The sequence below is a fragment of the Schistocerca gregaria genome, chromosome 1, assembly GCF_023897955.1.
Source record: "Schistocerca gregaria isolate iqSchGreg1 chromosome 1, iqSchGreg1.2, whole genome shotgun sequence".
NCBI classification, from domain to species: domain Eukaryota; kingdom Metazoa; phylum Arthropoda; class Insecta; order Orthoptera; family Acrididae; genus Schistocerca; species Schistocerca gregaria.
Window position 1 is genome coordinate 767584079 of NC_064920.1, and position 19195 is coordinate 767603273.

At 37.8% G+C, this 19195-nt stretch overlaps 1 protein-coding gene across 2 annotated transcripts in view; it reads right to left on the bottom strand.

Annotated features, from left to right (window-relative positions):
* Positions 1 to 19195, bottom strand: part of LOC126268178 (cytosolic carboxypeptidase-like protein 5) — a 167609-nt gene that overhangs the window by 11585 nt on the left and 136829 nt on the right. For both annotated transcript variants that reach the window (XM_049973779.1, XM_049973787.1), the window contains one exon: positions 18525 to 18729. In XM_049973779.1, coding sequence (XP_049829736.1) covers positions 18525 to 18729 — 205 coding nt within the window. The remainder of the gene's footprint in view (positions 1 to 18524; positions 18730 to 19195) is intronic.

Genomic DNA, 19195 nt, shown 5'->3' on the forward strand with positions numbered 1-19195 from the left:
CCACCATAAAGAAGACACATAAAATTGCAGACAGGCACAACAAAACAACTGTTACACATTGAGCTTTCATCAAAGGTACTTGTCAGAAAGAAAAACACACACACACACACACACACACACACACACACACACACACACACACACACACACACACGCATATTCACAAATGGACGCACACCTCACATATGCACGAGTATAAAAATTTGCAACTACACGATTTTTCCCCCTATTCGACATATTTTGGCCTTTTTTGACTGGGCTATTCCATGAACAATGATTAACACATTTCTACATTCAACTAGCAGAATTCTACATCTACATTTATACTCCGCAAGCCACCCAACGGTGTGTGGCGGAGGGCACTTTACGTGCCACTGTCATTACCTTCCTTTCCTGTTCCAGTCGCATATGGTTTGCGGGAAGAACTACTGCCGGAAAGCCTCTGTACGCACTCAAATCTCTCTAATTTTACATTTGTGATCTCCTTGGGAGGAATAAGTAGGGGGAAGCAATATATTCGATACCTCATCCAGAAACGCACCCTCTCGAAACCTGGACAGCAAGCTACACCACGATGCAGAGCGCCTTTCTTGCAGAGTCTGCCACTTGAGTTTGCTACGCATCTCCGTAACGCTATCATGCTTACCAAATAACTCTGTGAGGAAGCGCTGCTCTTCTTTGGATCTTCTCTACCTCCTCCGCCAACCCAACCTGCTACGGATCCCACACTGATGAGCAATACTCACTTATAGGCTGAACGAGTGTTTTGTAAGCCATCTCCTTTGTTGATGGACTACATTTTCTAAGGACTCTCCCAATGAATCTCAACCTGGCACCCGCCTTACCAACAATTAATTTTATATGATCATTCCACTTCAAATCGTTCCATACAAAAATATTCCCAGATATTTTACAGAAGTAAATGTTAAGGATAAGTTGCCACTCCTTGCACCAGTGCCTATCTGCTGCAGATCTTCCTGCATTTTGCTGCAATTTTCTAATGCTGCAACTTCTCTGTATACTACAGCATCATCCGCGAAAAGCCGCATGGAACTTCCAACACTATCTACTAGGACATTTATATATATATTGTGAAAAGCAATGGTCCCATAACACTCCCCTGTGGCACGCCAGAGGTTACTTTAATGTGTGTAGACATCTCTCCCTTGAGAACAACATGCTGTGATCTGTTTGCTAAAAACTCTTCAATCCAGCCACACAGCTCGTCTGATATTCCATAGGCTCTAATTTTGTTCATCAGGTGACAGTGTGGAACTGTATTGAGCACCTTCCAGAAGTCAAGGAAAATGGCATCTACCTGGGAGTCTGTATCTAATATTTTCTGGGTCTCATGAACAAATAAAGCGAGTTGGGTCTCACACGATTGCTGTTTCCGGAATCCATGTTGATTCCTATGAGTAGATTCTGAGTTTCCAGAAATGACATGATACATGAGCAAAAAACATGTTCTAAAATTCTACAACAGATCGATGTCAGAGATACAGGCCTATAGTTTTGCACATCTGCTCGACGACCCTCTTTGAAAACTGGGACTACCTGTGCTCTTTTCCAATCATTTGGAATCTTCCGTCCCTCTAGAGACTTGCGGTACATGGCTGTTAGAAGGGGGGCAAGTTCTTTTGCGTATTCTGTGTAGAATCAAAATTGGTATCCCGACAGGTCCATTGGCCTTTCCTCTACTGAGTGATTTCATTTGCTTTTCTATTCCTTGGACACTTATTTCGATGTCAGCCATTTTTTTCGTTCGTGTGGTGATTTAGAAAAGGAACTGCAGTGTGGTCTTCCTCTGTGAAATAGCTTTGGAAAAAGGTATTTAGTATTTCAGCTTTACGCATTTCATCCTCTGTTTCAATGCCATCATCATCCCAGAGTGTCTGGATATGCTGTTTCAATCCACTTACTGATTTAACCTAAGACCAGAACTTCCTAGGATTTTCTGTCAACTCGGTACATAGAATTTTACTTTCAAATTCACTGAATGCTTCACGCAAGCCCTCCTTAAGCTAACTTTGACATTGTTTAGCTTCTGTTTGTCTGAGAGGTTTTGGCTGCATTTAAACTTGCAGTGAAGCTCTCTTTGCTTTTGCAGTAGTTTCCCAACTTTGTTGTTGAACCACGATGGGTTTTTCCTGTCCCTCAGTTTTACTCGGCACGTACCTGTCTAAAACACATTTTACAATTGCCTTGAACTTGTTCCATAAACACTCAACATTGTCAGTGTCGGAACAGAAATTTTCATTTTGATCTGTTAGGTAGTCTGAAATCTGCCTCCTATTACTCTTGCTAAACAGATAAACCTTCCTCCCTTTTTTTTATAATCCTATTTACTTCCATATTCAGGGATGCTGCAACGGCCTTATGATCATTGATTCCCTGTTCTGCACTTACAGAGTCGGAAAGTTCGGTCTGTTTGTTATCAGTATGTCCAAGATGTTGTCTCCACGAGTCGGTTCTCTGTTTAATTGCTCAAGGAAATTTTCGGATAGTGCACTCAGTATAATGTCACTTGATGCTCTGTCCCTACCACCCATCCTAAACATCTGAGTGTCCCAGTCTATATTTGGCAAATTGAAATCTCCACCTAAGGCTATAACATGCTGAGGAAATTTATGTGAAATGTATTCCAGATTTTCTCTCAGTTGTTCTGCCACTAATGCTGCTGAGTCGGGAGGTCGGTAAAAGGAGCCAATTATTAACCTAGCTCGGTTGTTGAGTATAACCTCCACCCATAATAATTAACAGGAACTATACATTTCTATTTCACTACAGGATCAATTACTACTAATAGCGACAAACACGCCACCACTGGTTGCATGCATCTATCCTTTATAAACACTGTCTGTGCCTTTGTAAAAATTTCGGCAGAATTTATCTCTGGCTTCAACCACCTTTCCGTGCCTATAATGATTTCAGCTTTGGTGCTCTCTATCAGCACTTGAAGTTCCGGTACTTTACCAACGCAGCTTCGACAGTTTACAATTACAATACCAACTGCTGCTTGTTCCCCGCATGTCCTGAGTTTGCCCCACGCCCTTTGAGGCTGTTGCCTTTTCTGTACTTGCTGAGGCCATTTAACCTAAAAAACAGCCCAGTCCACGCCACACAACACCTGCTACCTGTGTAGCCGCCTGTTGGGTGTAGTGGACTCCTGACCTATCCAGCGGAACCTGAAACCCCACCACCCTATGGCGCAACAATGGACAAAAGCTCTCTACCTCAAACTCCTCCTCTGCCATCCCCAACTGTTAGTTTGATCATCACAGAAACACCCAAGGAATGTCCCTCTGGCAGTGAAAACTTGAGAAGCTAATATACTATAAGAGACACATTCAAGATGGGCTCACATGAGGCGAATATAAAAGGAAATACTCTCCTGAGCAATTCATAGAATAATTATGAGCCCAAGACAAAGCTATTCTGATTTCATTTTTCTCTCTCCTTCCTAACTAAGTAAAAACACTTGTATACAAGCATTTAATAGTGTTATCACCTCAAAATCTGGAACTGTTATTATCAAATAATAACAAATTTATCTAGTGTTGAGATGAAAACCTATAGTAAATGCTTGTAAACAACTGTTGATAAGGACAAGGGTAGGAACTATCTGACCTGTAATGAATAAAAACTAATTGGCATTAGCAAATGTCCTTACATTTCCCATATTCCATAATAATCTTGTTCTTTGAGGAAATACAACACAACCATTTTAAGAGTATACTTATTGCAATTTGATATGCAGATATGTGTGCTTATGGCTCTTTGATCGCTTTGGTTTCGAGAAGAAAACTTAAATAATCTCTCTACAGTAGTGTGTAGCAAATATTAGACAACAACGGGAGGGGTTTCTCTTAAACTGGAAATTACTATATGCTAGAATGAGGTCTCGGTTTGCGCTATTGGACCAGAGTGGGTACTGTGTGTTATGGCATAATGTGTTATTGAAAAGCTGCTGGAAGGAAATTTGCTTACTTTCAGTTTACTAGCAGTCAGTTTCCTACTAATTCATAATTATTCTCCTCAACTACAGGGCAACATTGTGCATCTAGGGGAGCAGTGTCAGGGTACTGTATCACAGTCTCTCTTCTATATGTCTGCTGACTATTGCACCTATATGACCTGTAGAATTAAATCAGATAGTGGGGTTGGGGAAGGGGGTTGTGCTTAATAAATTCATAACCCTTGCAAAAAGCATGATTAAAACTGCAACAGCACTTTACAATCCAAAGTAGCATAATTCAGTGTGCTTTTGCAAGGGCATATTGCTGTGGATTTATTACAAATCTGTTCACGACTGATTTTTCTTTAATTTTTATTTTATTCATTTATTTATTTATTTTTTACTTTTGTGTGGGTGATCTTCCATGTGCAAAACTACACTTAGTATGCACCCCTTGGACGACTGTCCTTTACTATGTTTCACTGAAGGCAGGATTTGTGGCTCCCTGTGCAATGACGATGATGAACTCTATGGCTTGACACCTATTTCAGTATCATTTGCATTTGTTAAGCATGTGACATCATCACTGTACTCCTTACGTACACTGTCCTCACAGTCGAGCTTATATGACACAACACATCCCACTGACGCATATTACAGCAATGCTAATGGTTCAGCTGGCACTCTCTCTTCGTGAAATTCCTTAGGTTGTTTTCTGATGACATGTCAACTAAAGCAACTGTCGATGTAAATATAATGCCTTTGTTTATCATTGCCATTTCTCTGCTTTGTATCAACATCACTGGCACTGTTGTGAGTTACTCATTGACTAAGCAGTTCAAGTATGCTCCATAGTCTCACGCTGCAGTCGCAACTGGATACCTCCAGTCACACCCCTCTTGCCAGTAGCAGCCAATATTGTGGCCCTGTTGCCATTAGAGGCCAATTTTGTGGTTGCATGGTAGACATTATGTGGGGAATCAAATACTGTAAATATCATTGACCTTTTGCAACATCACACTCAAGAGATTTCTTGCAAGACATGTCCACCTATCCTTATAAAAGTGATCTACCTATGAATAAAACTACTAGCACTACTCTCATTGTGATGCAACCAGGTGTGAGACTAAAAAACTTTGCCAAAGATAGATTTAAAGAGAAAAATGGTATATGCCAGTGATTTTGTCATCTGTGTACCTGTTACAAATGATGTGTAATGTAATGAAGTGGATGTTTGTATTGGAGGTTTGATGAATTTTCTGAAGTGAAACAAGCTGTAGAATAATTTTGTTGATACAATTAGAAACCAGTTTGACCTACTTGAGGGCTTATGCACTTGAAATGAGAAAAACAAATGCAAAAATCAAAATAGTGGTCATGTGCTGTAAAATGTAGCTTCTAGACATAAGTACTTGACATGAGACTCACCAAACATGAAATTAAACTCATATTTTAATTATGAGAGTAAGCATTTTCTGTGTGAAAAATTAGGCAAAATAATTAACAAAAATGAGTTATTTATTTTTCCTGTGGATTTTACAGAACATGATGTCCTGGAATTACTTCAAAGCTCAAAAACATCCAGTGGCTGAGATGACATATCATCTAGATTACTTAAATAACGCAGAAATAAACTGATAACCATCAGTACCTACTAAACTGTTCAACTGGCAAGAGGACATTTCCTAACATATCCAAAAACATCATGGCCAGTATATCAAAAAGGAAGAAAAAATGGTATACAAGCTCAAAGGCCAGTTTCATTGTTATTGTCTTGGTGAGTCAGTATGATGAACAATGAAATGGACTGTCAATTCATGCATTTAGTGACTGGAAGAAAGATGTATAGGACAAGGGATTCATGTATAAGTGACAGATGCTGCTGTACTTGGCACCAAGGAAGCTTTCTTTAAGTGTAATTGTAACCATGAACTGAAGATGATCACTTGACTGAAATTGGTTGTCTGCAAGTAAGAACTATACCACTGCCCTTTTTCTATGCTTCCTTGATGTAGTTCTTTGAATACAGATGCACTGAAACTGTGCAGCATTGTTTACAGAAAAATACATGAAAAATTGGCACCTTGGAATTGAAAAAAAAAGAATTATTGATATTTCAGTCACTGAAAGTAGAACCAAAGCTTAGAACACAGTCAAATAAACATACACCACATAAAATCTGGTTATCTGTCCTTTCAGAAACCCAATAATCAGATGCAGGTTGCGCAGACTTTTATGAATGTGCAACAATGCGGTGGCCTATAGCCTTTTGAATTACGAGGGTGGTAGTAATAGTAGTAACTGAACGGAATATATTAATTTTATTTATATAAACTGAGTTGTTTAAATATATTTCAATTTTATAATTAATCGTTTCACATTGCAAGGAATAAAATTAAATTAAAGTAAAATAATGATGAAACCAGCAGGACTTGAACCCCAACCACCAAACTACAAGTCCATACTTGTAACCACTTTGCTATCTATTGCTCATACTCTATGGATAAATCTTTAGTGTGTGTTTTACCTTTCTATATGACCCACTCAGACGAAATATTATAAGGACTTGAAAGGAGCATCTACCCCCTTCTGTTCACATAGTTTGAGCTGAATTGAAGAGCCTTGTCCCATGCCTTCCTGTTGATAGATTTATATTTGGAGAAGATTTAACTAATTCTTTAAATCTCTCTTTCTCCTTCTATGAGCTACTGGAAAAGGGCCTCTTTAGAAAATCATCTACAGGAGATACTTTCATACTAAAAGAAGGTGGCATTTTCCACTGTTGCGGCAATAATTTAGTTTCAGTCTTCAATGCCATTCTCAAGTGATTTTGTGGTTCTCCAATAGAAAACTATGCCTTGCATATTAAAATGTCGATGTCTTTAAAACTTGTATTTGCTATTCACTTTGGATCACAAATGCTGTCTTGTTGGTTTAACAGTTTGACATTTACAAAGGTGTAATAGTTTAGTACATGTCAAGCTGTCAAACCAACAAAACAGTATTTGTAAACCAAAATGAATAGGAAACACAAATTTAAAGATGTTGACATTTCAATATGAGAGGCATAGCTTTCTATTGCAGAACCACAAAATCACAGGAGAACAGTCTGGAAGGCTGAAACTAGTCATGCAAAAACAAAATTAGTACAGCACAGTGGAAAATGCTAATTTCATTTAATAAATTCATTTTTGTGGTACACTCTGTGGGGAGGGGAAACCTTTCATCCTAAATTTAGTTGTATACGTCTTTGTACAACCGTCTGTAGCCTTTTGACTTTCAAATGCAGGAATTGTAACTATGTTTAATACATTCATTTTATGTATATAAATTAAAGTGTTTATGAATATAATAGAGGGAAACATTCCACGTGGGTAAAAAAAAAAATCTAAAAACAAAGATGATGTGACTTACCAAACGAAAGCGTTGGCAGGTCAACAGACACACAAACACACACACAAAATTCTAGCTTTGGCAACCAACAGTTGCTTCGTCAGGAAAGAGGGAAGGAGAGAGAAAGACGAAAGGATGTGGGTTTTAAGGGAGAGGGTAAGGAGTCATTCCAATCCCGGGAGTGGAAAGACTTACCTTAGGGGGAAAAAAGGAAAAAGGACAGAAAAAAGGACGGGTATACACTTGCACACACACACACATATCCATCCACACATATACAGACACAAGCAGACATATTCAAAGGCAAACACTTTAATTAAAGTGTTTAAATATACTTAAAATTTTACAAATAACTGTTTAACAATGGGAGGAGTGGGGATTGAACACAGGCCAATACATTAAAAGTCACTGCAGCTAACCATTCACCCACAGAGCCATTTTTGCAACAGCCCCTGAAAAATCCTTCATAATCTACACTCGTATAACACATTACAAACAATTTCAAAGGAAAAGATTGACCTGGTGCTGTGACCCACATGGCACTCTCAGTGCAGGAAGGAATGATGTCACATCAGAGAATGTACAGTCGAAACAGGCAGCTGTGTCCCTTCTCTGAGTTGATCTTAGCACAGATGACCATAATTTCAGCACTTGACACTTGTTTCTAGTTGTCATGAAGAGAGCAATAAAAAGCATCTTTTTTCCCATTTTATGGACATACCAGCACACATTCAAATAAAAACAGTGTGATTTTAGTCTAATTTCCAGTGGCACTCAAAGAGAAATAGCATAATTTTAGTGCAATTTCTGGCTTCATTCGAAGAGAAATGGCAAACTTTTAGTGCGATATTTACAGTGTGCTACTACAGCATATTAGCACATGATAACCAGCTGCCACTGCCAAGAACAATAGCGTATTGCATAGTAAATAATAATGTTTTCTTTGTTATTAGATTAATAAGACAGAAAAACATTTCATTTTTTCAATAATTATTCAATGCTACATCAAAATTGTGGCTACGTAGCCAGATGCTTGGCCAAACGTTGCCCCTACTGATAGGTCTGAATCCAATATTATGTACAATAAATTTAAGTAAGCAACCAAATGAGACTTTGGTAGGCGGTAGCAACAGTATTCAGTATTCGAATGGCCATATAAGCCAGTGGTGCACATGTGCAGGGCAGTCTCTACTGGACAATCTTGGAGAGCAGTCTACAGTGACCCGTTTCATTGCGATGAGTGGGGAAAGTTATTTGAACAATTCAGACTCTCAACAATTTCCATATGATTTTGGACTCTTAACTATTTTGAGGGTGTGGTGCACTTAGATTACTTTTGTACACAACCTGCACTAAGTTTATATGGCACTCAGTTTTCGACTTTATGTGGACTGGCTGGGCTTTGGAACCTTCTTGGACAGTGTCAGACCTTGTTAATTATACATAGTTGGAGTATACTGACAGCAGGCAGGCACCAAGGTCACAAGAGGGCTTTGAAGAATATCAGTTGTATCTGCTGAAATAAGTGAATAGACAGTTTATTAGCAAATAAGTGAATATTTATCACTTATTATGGGATGTATGAATTTCCTTTTCACATTGAGTCAGTGCTGCCTATATGTTCCCAATTATAAACAGATTCAATAAAATCTGAAGACATTCAGAGTTTGAAGAAGTTAATGTGAGTACCTACTATCAGGGCTTCTTAGACCAAAACACAATGAGCCATTGCTTTTGCAGGTGCCAGTGTAAGCAGACTGTTTTAATATAGCTCAAAGAGGGTATTTTTCACTGCATCATATATATTTAGGTTTCTTAATGTTCCAATCACACAAGGAAACTGGGAACAATGCCTGGTTGTACACATCTGTGCAAGATGTCATTGGTAGATTGGTACAGGTTTATCTTTGCAGTCAGTATGTAGCAAGACACAGTTTTCACTCTGAAAGTGAGGTCTTGTCTTTTTCTATGTATGCCTTTGTAGGACAGTACAGGAGTAGAAAGGCAGTCTTTAACCCCCCCCTCCCCCCTCCACTCTGTGTCTCTGATTTTTTCCTTGTGATCATTATGCAAAATTTAAGTTGGAGAATGTAATACATTTCTTGAGTCATATGCAACTGTAGGTTATTGGAATTTTGAAAGTAAGCCTCTCTGCAGATCACAACACTATTCTTGTAGCCTCACTTATTCAACTTTATTGAGTTTTTTCCAGAAACACTTGAGCTGACTAAACAAACCCATGATACAGCAAACAGTTTCCCTTTGGAACTTCTCTATAGTTTCCATCAATCCAGCTTGATAAGGGTCCCAAATCAACAGCCAGTAATTAAGAGGTGGGTTGACCATGGATTTTGTAGATGAATTAAATTTCCTTGGAATCTTCAGATAAATGTGTCTGACATCTGTCTTCACTACAGTTGGATTTATATGATCATTCAACAACAAATCACTTCAGACAGATTCTCAAAGATACTTACAGGCAGTGACTGAGACCAATAATTTGCCATTTATTCTAATGTAAAGTATTTTTTCTACTTGTTTATTTATTTTCCATTTATTTGTGTGACAGATAATCTGCTAGTCTTTGCATCAAGTGCATCAAGTACTGATTATCTTCAAGTATTACGGCATTTCAAAATAGTTTTCTGTCCTTTCTCTGTGTACAGCTGCATTATCTGTGAGTATCCTCAGAGAGCTAAAAAGATTGACTGTTAGGTTGTTTAGAAGTATCGTGAACAAAATCGAATTTATCATATTTCCTAGAGATACAGTGGATGCCAATGTTACGTCTGACGATATCCCTCATTTAAGAATGGCACACTGTGTTTTGTTGGCTAGAAAGTTTTCAGTTAATTCACATTTGGTTTGCAATATTTTTTAAGTGTCTATTTTGTTTAGCCAATGATGATGTAGTTTGACAGACTTTCCAGATATCAAGAAACATGACATCAACTTAGACTCTGCTATCTTCAATCTTCTTGACCTCATGAACAGAGCCATACCAGTATTTTGCAATTGTTTTCTTTTGTAGGTGTACTACAGTTTCCCAGTATCCTGCTGGTAAGTAGATAACTTCCATTTGCTTTACCTTCAATGGATTTTATATAATCTCTAAACATTGTTACACCCAGGTATTTTTAAGACATGGCTGTTTCTAACTATAATTCATTAATTGTGCAGTGTAAGACATTCATTCTTACACTTACTAATTCAATCTTACATTTAGTGAACAGTATAACTTCAGATTCTCTAAATTTATTTAAACATTGTGTTCCATAAATTCCATCATGAGCTAAACCATGGAATGAGTCAAATTATACTGTATATAACTGGCAGAAGCAATCACTGCAGGCTCCTTTTGTATAGGATACTAACAACTAATTATGACTCGTGCAGATCTACTTACACTGGTAAATACTTCTTAGCTTACTTTACTCATATACATGGCCTTTTGCAGGATATTAAAGAGATATTTGTTAAATTACAGTCCACAGTGTAGCTAACCTGCCCAGAATTACTATAGAATCTGACAGGTAATCTGCTGTCCTGGGAAATTAGTACAGAATCTAACAACCTAACAGGAAGCCCTCTGGCTGCAGGGCTTGTAAAGTTTTACTGATCTGTTTTCCAACACTACTCACACTGACTGCTGTTACACTCATCTTTGCAGAAATATGAAAAATAAATGGTAGCAATATCCTTCCATTTTGTAAGCAAAGAAACATTTGAAAACAGAATTCCACATTTTTAGCTAGCATTTTGCTATTATTTATTTTGGTCCGTCTCCTGCTAATAGTGCATGACACTAAATTTTATGAAAGTGCCAGCCTTCACAATTGATCAGCCTTCACAATTGATCAGAATTTCTGAGGGTCTTGGGAGAGATCTTTCAACAGCAGTAATTACTGTAAGCTTCATGCATTATTCTTCTGGGAGACATATGCACCAATACATGTCAATATACAAGTATACTTCTTTTGTTTGCATTTTTATTTAAGAAGATAATGAAATCAGAGTCACCTACATGCACAGTTTGCACACACCAAAGATCATATGAGTACAGGCTGTCACATCATGGTTAACCATACACTTATTGCACGCAATTCTGACATGTCTACTTATTCACTGCATGTTAGCAGTGCATATCTTTCTAATACTGTTTTCAATTCCTCCATATTGTGATCACTTTCTTATTCAGATGACATGTTAAGTGCATTACATAGCAATCAATGACAAATAATTTAATTATTCATAATTTGCCTATACAATAGAGTTGGTAGCATTCTTTTGAAGTAGCTGTAGAACTAAAACTCCAGAAGACATACGCAATTAGTATTTGCATATAATCAGCTCCTGCATAGACATGTAGCTTGCCACTCACAGTATCACCATGGATAACTAATCCAGTACACCACTGTAGTATTCTAATGACAACAAAAAGTTGCCTGCATAAAACACGTTTCAATACCAAGACATCAAATTAGTTGTGTAAACCAATGTCCAAGGTACTGGTATGCTACCAAATGTATGTCAGTGACACTAGTATGTGTAAAAGCAAATTTGGTTGTATTTGAGCATGAATTATAAAATCTTTGTTACTAATACATGAAAGAAATGTAACCAGCTTTTTGAGAACATGGACATTCAAAAAGGAAGAAAGAACATTAGGGTTTAATATCCCATTGAAAATTAGATCTTTACAGATGAAGCACATTTGAATTAAGGAAGTGTGGACCATGTCACAGCGGGGTGGCTTGTGTGCCTCAACAATATGGCCAGCCAGACTGTAGGTGCAGCTGCAACAAAGGGGTATCTGACTAACACAGGGTTGCTGACGAGGATCAGCAGGCTTTTCAATAGTTCCAGCACTCAGAAGGATGGTTGACTTATCTGGCCTGGCAATATTAGTCAAGATGACTATGTTGGTGCCGTGGCATAGTTAGAAACACGGAGAAACAACAACCAAAAATTTACCAAGGAGCTGCCACTCTACCCAATGGCTTAATGAGGATGGCCCTTTTAAGTAAAATATTCCAGAGGTAAAACTGCCCCCATTCACATCTTTCAGACCAGTTAGGAAGATGGTGTCAACAGAAAAATAAACACAGCATTTTACAGGTTGAAGTGTGAAATATTACATCCATTAATCAGGTAGATAGGTTAGATTGAGAAGAGAAATGGAGCTGAAATGATGGCATCATCACTAAGCTGTAGTGATCATAGTACAGTCAGTAACATAAAAATTTACTTCCATCCACAATCAAGATGTAAATAAGCTTTTTGAAAATAGTCAGGTGAGTATAGAGTTATCAACACAAATCCAGAGAGGGGTGATGCAGGAATAGGTTTAATACTGAATGGGAAAATAGGGATGTGAGTGAACTATTATGAACTGCATACAGAATTCATTATCAGAACCAAGATAGTTACAAAGCTAACACCTACCACATTAGTACAAGTATATACACCTACTATCTCCACAGATGGTGAATAGGCAGAAGAATGAATGATGAAATGAAAGAAACTGTTCATATGTTACAGAAGGTGAAGATTTAATTGTGACAGAGGACTGAAATTTAGCAGTAGAAAAATGAGAGGAAGGAAAAATAGTATGAGAACATTGACTGAGGGAAGGGAATGAAAGGCGGAGGCATCTGCTAGAATTTTGAACACAGCACAATATAATGATTGGTAATACTTGGTTTAACAACCATGAAAGAATGCTATACACATGGAAGCTACTTGCAGACATTCAGATGTTTCACACTGGTTATATCACCACAATTAAAGAAACCAGATTTGAAACTGCAAAAAATTTTGAGGAGCAGATGCGTATTCTGGCCTTAATTTAGTGCTTATGAACAATGGTATGAAACTGAAGAAATTGTAGAAAAGTAAGAAATTAAAGAGATGGGACTTCACTAATATGAAAGCACTAGAGGTTGTCGAGAGTATCAAAGGGAGCATTTGGTAAAGTCAATTAAAACAGGAGACGGAATACGGAATACAATGATACATAGATGTGTAGCTCTGAGAGGTGAAATAGTGAAGACAGAAGAGCAACAACTAGATAAAAAGACAAGTGAAATGAAAACCATGGCTAACACATGAGAGATAGTAAGTTTAACTGATGAAAAGAGAAACTGTAAAAATGCAGCAATGACGTGCTCAAAGGTGAACATAGACTCTAAAAAAACTGACAGAAAAGAGATGCTAAACTGTAGAAGCATGCATGACTATGGGAGAGATACATGCCTTTTATGGGGAAAATTAAAGAAACCTTTGGAGAAAAGAGAAGCAACTATGTGAACATCAAAAGTTCACATGGAAAGCTAGTATTAAGCAAAGAAAGAATGGCTCAGATGTTGAGGGAGTATCTAGAAGGGTTTTATAAAGGACAAAAACTTGAAGATAATATTATGGAAAGGGAAGAGGAACTAAATAAAGATAATATGGATATGTGATACTGTGGGAAGAATCTGACAGAGGATTAAAAGATCTAAGTTGAAGTAAAGCACCTGAACTTGGTGACATTTCCTCAGACTTGAGGTGTTTGGGAGAAATGAGCATGACAAAACTATTCTACCTGACTTGCAACATATATAGAAAGGAAAAGGAAAAAGGAAAGAAGGAAAGAAAGAAAGGGGTTCAACATCCTGCTCACCCCGTGGTCATTATCTGAATTTGGATGGATGGGGATTTACACCTTGTTTCTCTCAAATGAAACTACAGCATCTTAATCACTGTGCAACTTCCTTGGTTATAAATTAGGGGGCAAATGCAACAATAACTCAGCAAAAGAATTATTAGCCTAGTAGAGCTATGCAAAATAACCATCTTTAAACCATTATCAGCGCAGTCCCTTTGTGTTATCTCTATTATATAATGAGACAATACTACTGGGATAGTCAGCATGGCCTAATGGCATTGAGGTATTATCTACTTCACAACTGTCATAATAAGCCAATGGCAGGTTACATACAGGTCAAACTGATGGATGTGACCAGGCAGTTACCTCTTCTTTAGTTGTAGTAGGAATTTCTGAAAAGCGTGTAATAGCAATATTGATATTATAGCGTGGACCAGTATATCTGTGAGAGTGTTTTTCAACAACAACTATGAAGTGGTTGTTCTTTACTAATTAAGGTCACTGATTTGTGAGAGGAAAGTTAAAGTTTGTAATGTATGTATTGCAAAAACTAAAGAATGTTTAAAAATAGTGAAATTTCATAATATATGTTTGTTCACAAAAGAGAATTTATATATTGGAAGCTGGTTCATGCTTAGGGAACTTGTATTGTGAAGTATAAAAGCTGTAGGGAACCGCTCCACTCCAGAAGTCGCTTGGCACATGGTAAAAGGTGGTTTTGGCAGTCTATCTGGGCGGCTACTTGGTGGGAACGCTACGCAGTCAGTGGCTAGCCGATGTGTGGTAAACATCAAGGGTGCCAAGTGAGGCATTTAGAAGTCGCTTTATATGGAAATTTGTGGTTTGGCTGTTGCATGGTGCTCTTGGTATTATGGAACGGCTCTAAAATGAGAAAAATCCGTGCCAAGAAGAAAGAGCATTCAACATCAAGAGTGTGAGACCAGTTAGCTGCCATATTGCCCGCCATTACTATTGCGCCACTGCTCTGCCAACTTCAGGAACACAGATATATATTATGGCGTGGACCAGTATATTTGTGTGAGTGTTTTTCAACAATAATTCAATTGCTATAAACCTGTGTTTGAACCTTAAATTTATCCTAATCATGAACCAATGCAGGATCCCATCCTAAATGTGCAGAAGCCGAGTATCCTGTTTCTAACTAAATAGTGATTTGGTTTCGTAATTAAATGTGCAAAAGTTCAGTGCCAAAGGGTATAAATGTTTCTATCTAAAATACCTGCTTCTCAGGCGATGAAAAAGGCACATAAATTGAACTTATACGAAAAGTAATTTAGCATTGATTGTTAACATGAACTATTTTCTGAGGTTAACTGTGAGTAATTTGCTTTAAAGAATGAAAATATAAACCATTCCAAGTGAGGTTAGGAATCAATATCAGTGAACTGCACTTTGGTTCTGAAATAATAATCGGAGAATTTGCCTGGAGAGACAGTATCAGTTTATGGGTCCCCACCATATTCTTCTCTTACAAGAAAGATAATTGGGATTTTCATTGCTAATAAAAGAAATCTGTGTCATTACTAAAAATGAGAGTATAAAAAGTGTTCTATTTAGCTTCCCATGATTACTGGTTTGTGTAAATGGTAACTACTGCTACCTATAAATTAGTTCGCGCTGAAGACGTGTGCATCCAAAGCACTATTCAAAGGGAGTGTTAACATAATTTTTCAAATTATTATGCCTAGTTAGGCTGGTGAGCATTTGTTATTTCATTTGTATGCACTTCTCTACTTTCATTACTCTCAAAGTAAAGCCTGTTAAGTTTCCTATTGACTGCCATATATACTAAATTATTGTTCGATACCCGCTGTCCATTAGGTAAACACATGGTCAAAACAACTAAAATTCCTCCCAAAGGGTAACACTAGTAGTTTGTGAGAGCGTTATACTTGGCCCAAGTTTGCAAAATAGTGTGTTATAAGCAGTTTGGCATCAAATGTCACAACCAAGGGCTACAACATGTGGTGAAGAGCTAAATGCACTGGATCAATGTGGGATATGATAATGTATACAGGTTTTATTCAACTGCCTGCATTCCCACTCATACCATAATCTATGAAGTTGATCTATGAGTAAACTGTCAAAGGCTTTTAAGAGATACATGAATACACAACAAATTTTCTCTTAATCTTTTAATGCTCTGATCATGTGTGCCATGAATCCTGCCACAGCAGTAAACTGTCAAAGGCTTTTAAGAGATACATGAATACACAACAAATTTTCTCTTAATCTTTTAATGCTCTGATCATGTGTGCCACAAATCCTGCCACAGCTGTATTTGTAGACTTTCCTTTCCAAAATCCTTGCTGTACTTAATCTAGGATATTCTTTTTTGTACATTTTATAACACTGTTTTTCTACAGCTGTTTCTACAATTTCTTATAAGGTGGGTGGATCCCCCTTGTCAGTACCTTTATAAATCAGCATTCCCTTACTCTTTTTCACACACGTTGGGAACAGACCCTTCTCTATTACCAAGTTTATTAAGACTGTCAAAGGCTTTACCAGATACTGCAAGTAGTGTCCGATTACTTTTGCAAATATTCCATCTAGGCCCTTTGTGTTTTTGTTTTTCAGTGGTCTGATAACTTTTGTAGCTTTAGTATTATCTGTTGGAAAAAAGAATATGCATTTTGTAATTTCTGGTGAAACTATTCTTTTTAGCTAATTCTTCATTTTGTTTCATTAGTTATTTTACTGGTCATATACTGTATGTTCTACACTTGAGCTATGTTGCATCCTAACACACAACTTTTTCAGTTATAATTAAAACTAAAATAAACTGACACACCTGCTGGAAGGAAAATCATACAGGAAGTGTATGTCACTAACACTCTACTGAAATGTACATTTGCACATATTTTCTTGATTTCATAAGCAACTATTGAATCTTCAGCAACAGGAAACTTCCATATGTGATGAACATGGATTTCTTTTATCTCTTAATCTGATCAGCCCACATTCTTGGATATCTGAAGCCAGTTGCTCATTAGAGGTTTGGGTGTTATCAGATACACAGCAACCTGCGGAAGGCCTTCGGTGCTGGTTTGTGTTCATACATCTAGGGACTTCAAGGAGGGCAGGGGTGTAAGAGAACAGGAGGGAGATACCTCAATCAAGCATTTGAGTAACAGGATTGTGGAAACCACTTTGACTGCTAATGCCTTGAGGGGTAACCATGAATAAAAGCTCATCCAGGTCGAGCGAGGTGGCGTCCACATCCGGCCATCCTGATATAGGTTTTTCATGATTTCCCTAATGCACTTCTAACAAATGCAGGAATGGTTTCTTAAAGGGCACGGCTAACTTCCTTCCCCATCATTCGCTTATCTAATGGGACTGATGACCTCAGTGTTTGGTCCCCTCCCCCAAATCAATCAACCAACCAACCAGATAACCAAAGTTTGTCTGGATGCATAATTAATCTGCTATGGTACATGAAGCCCCTTTGACATTGATAGAGACTTAGTGCTCTTGATTAACCCCTGTCACACAACCCCTCTGTGTTAGACAGGTGTGGTGGCAGACAAGAATCAGTATGGGAACTGCAACCCCCTTCAAGACCCTGGGAGATATCAGAGGCTGAGTTTCTATGCTTGGTCCCAAACAGGTCTTTCACTGTACCATTACACTTGGCTGCATAGTAATGAGATGTAAAATGGGTGTTTGTTGAGCAGAAACTTTACTCTGATTCAGCTTCTGGAAATTTTTGTCTCAAAGCCTTAGCTGATATCCTGGACACAAAATTGATCCTAATTTTCCCTCTCATAACTGTACAGTAAGCAATGCCTGCTTACATGACGCAATTTTTCATTTGCAATCAGGATAACGGATGTGCACTTTTCTTTAGACCACAGGCACCAACACTAGTAGACAGCTGCCAGCTCACTTTGAACATGCTGGATGGTTCTTGGCAAACCATCTATACTCCCACAGACCCATCACTGCATGAACTGTATTTATACACACCATCCTGGTGGGCCTAAAATACAACAAAGTACTCTTTCAGGAAGATAGAACATCGTTATGGACCTAGTGTTTGCACACATAGTACATGGTTCCTATTCCATTCATAGCATATTACCTTATAGACTGCTGTTACTGATATCAGTATCCCACAAAAACACACAGTTTCTCTGTCAAATTTTCAGAGGTGTTAACTCTTGATTCTGTGCCATTTATCTTCACGGACATAGTAAAGACTTATTTATCACAAAGACAAGGTATCTGTACAATTTGTATGAATTTAGCACATTGTGTTACTCAGTACACTAGAACGGAATCTTCAAGTACAGGTAAAGAAACACAGCCCTTTCCTCTGGATTAATATCTGTGTGTTCTCTTTGTAATGGCAGACAACATGAATTTTCTCTAAGATGTGAAAATACTGCCATTCTGTGCTAGTAAAACATCAGTATTGCTTCAAATGTGGAAGATAAGCATGGTTCACATTTATTTATTGGTTGTGCAAGAATACAACTTAAATCATTAAGAACTTACCTCTTCAAAAATATGTGGTGTATATTTTGGTGGTATCACATGTGCAGGTGGTGATTTTGTATTGTCTCGAGAACATGATGGAAGTATATTCACCAAACGTCCAGTGTTGTAATTGCACTCGAGGGTGTAGCTGCGCACCAAACCAGTAATTTTTAAAACTGCAACTCGACCAGAACCTTCACGACTCATTCCATCTCGGCGATCCCTACGAAAGAACACACACATTGCTCAAACAACAAATTATTTTGAAATTTTGAAACATGTGAACAGAATTCACAAACAGTGGAATACAGCCCAACTTTCCTGCATGTTTAGCACAGGTAAAGATAAATCGTACCAATGAAGAGTGCCTTGACACTTCCACCTGGAAAGCTGCACTAACCAGATACATTCTTGATAACTGCTATACATGTCACATTAACCTGACACACAGTGTAGTCAGATCTGTTGCTTATAAATTATATTGTTACATACACAATTTAATAAACTGGATAGCTTGGGAAGAAAGAGAAGTTAAGCGAGTTTTATTCATAATGGACACAGTTGAACTCTGTGACTGTTCCCTTATAGGGTGCAGAATAATAACTGCAACTAGCCACAGTACAAGATGATTTTCTTTAATGCAGGATCGGTTTCGGGCTTGTGTCCATCTTCACATGGTTAACATTTGA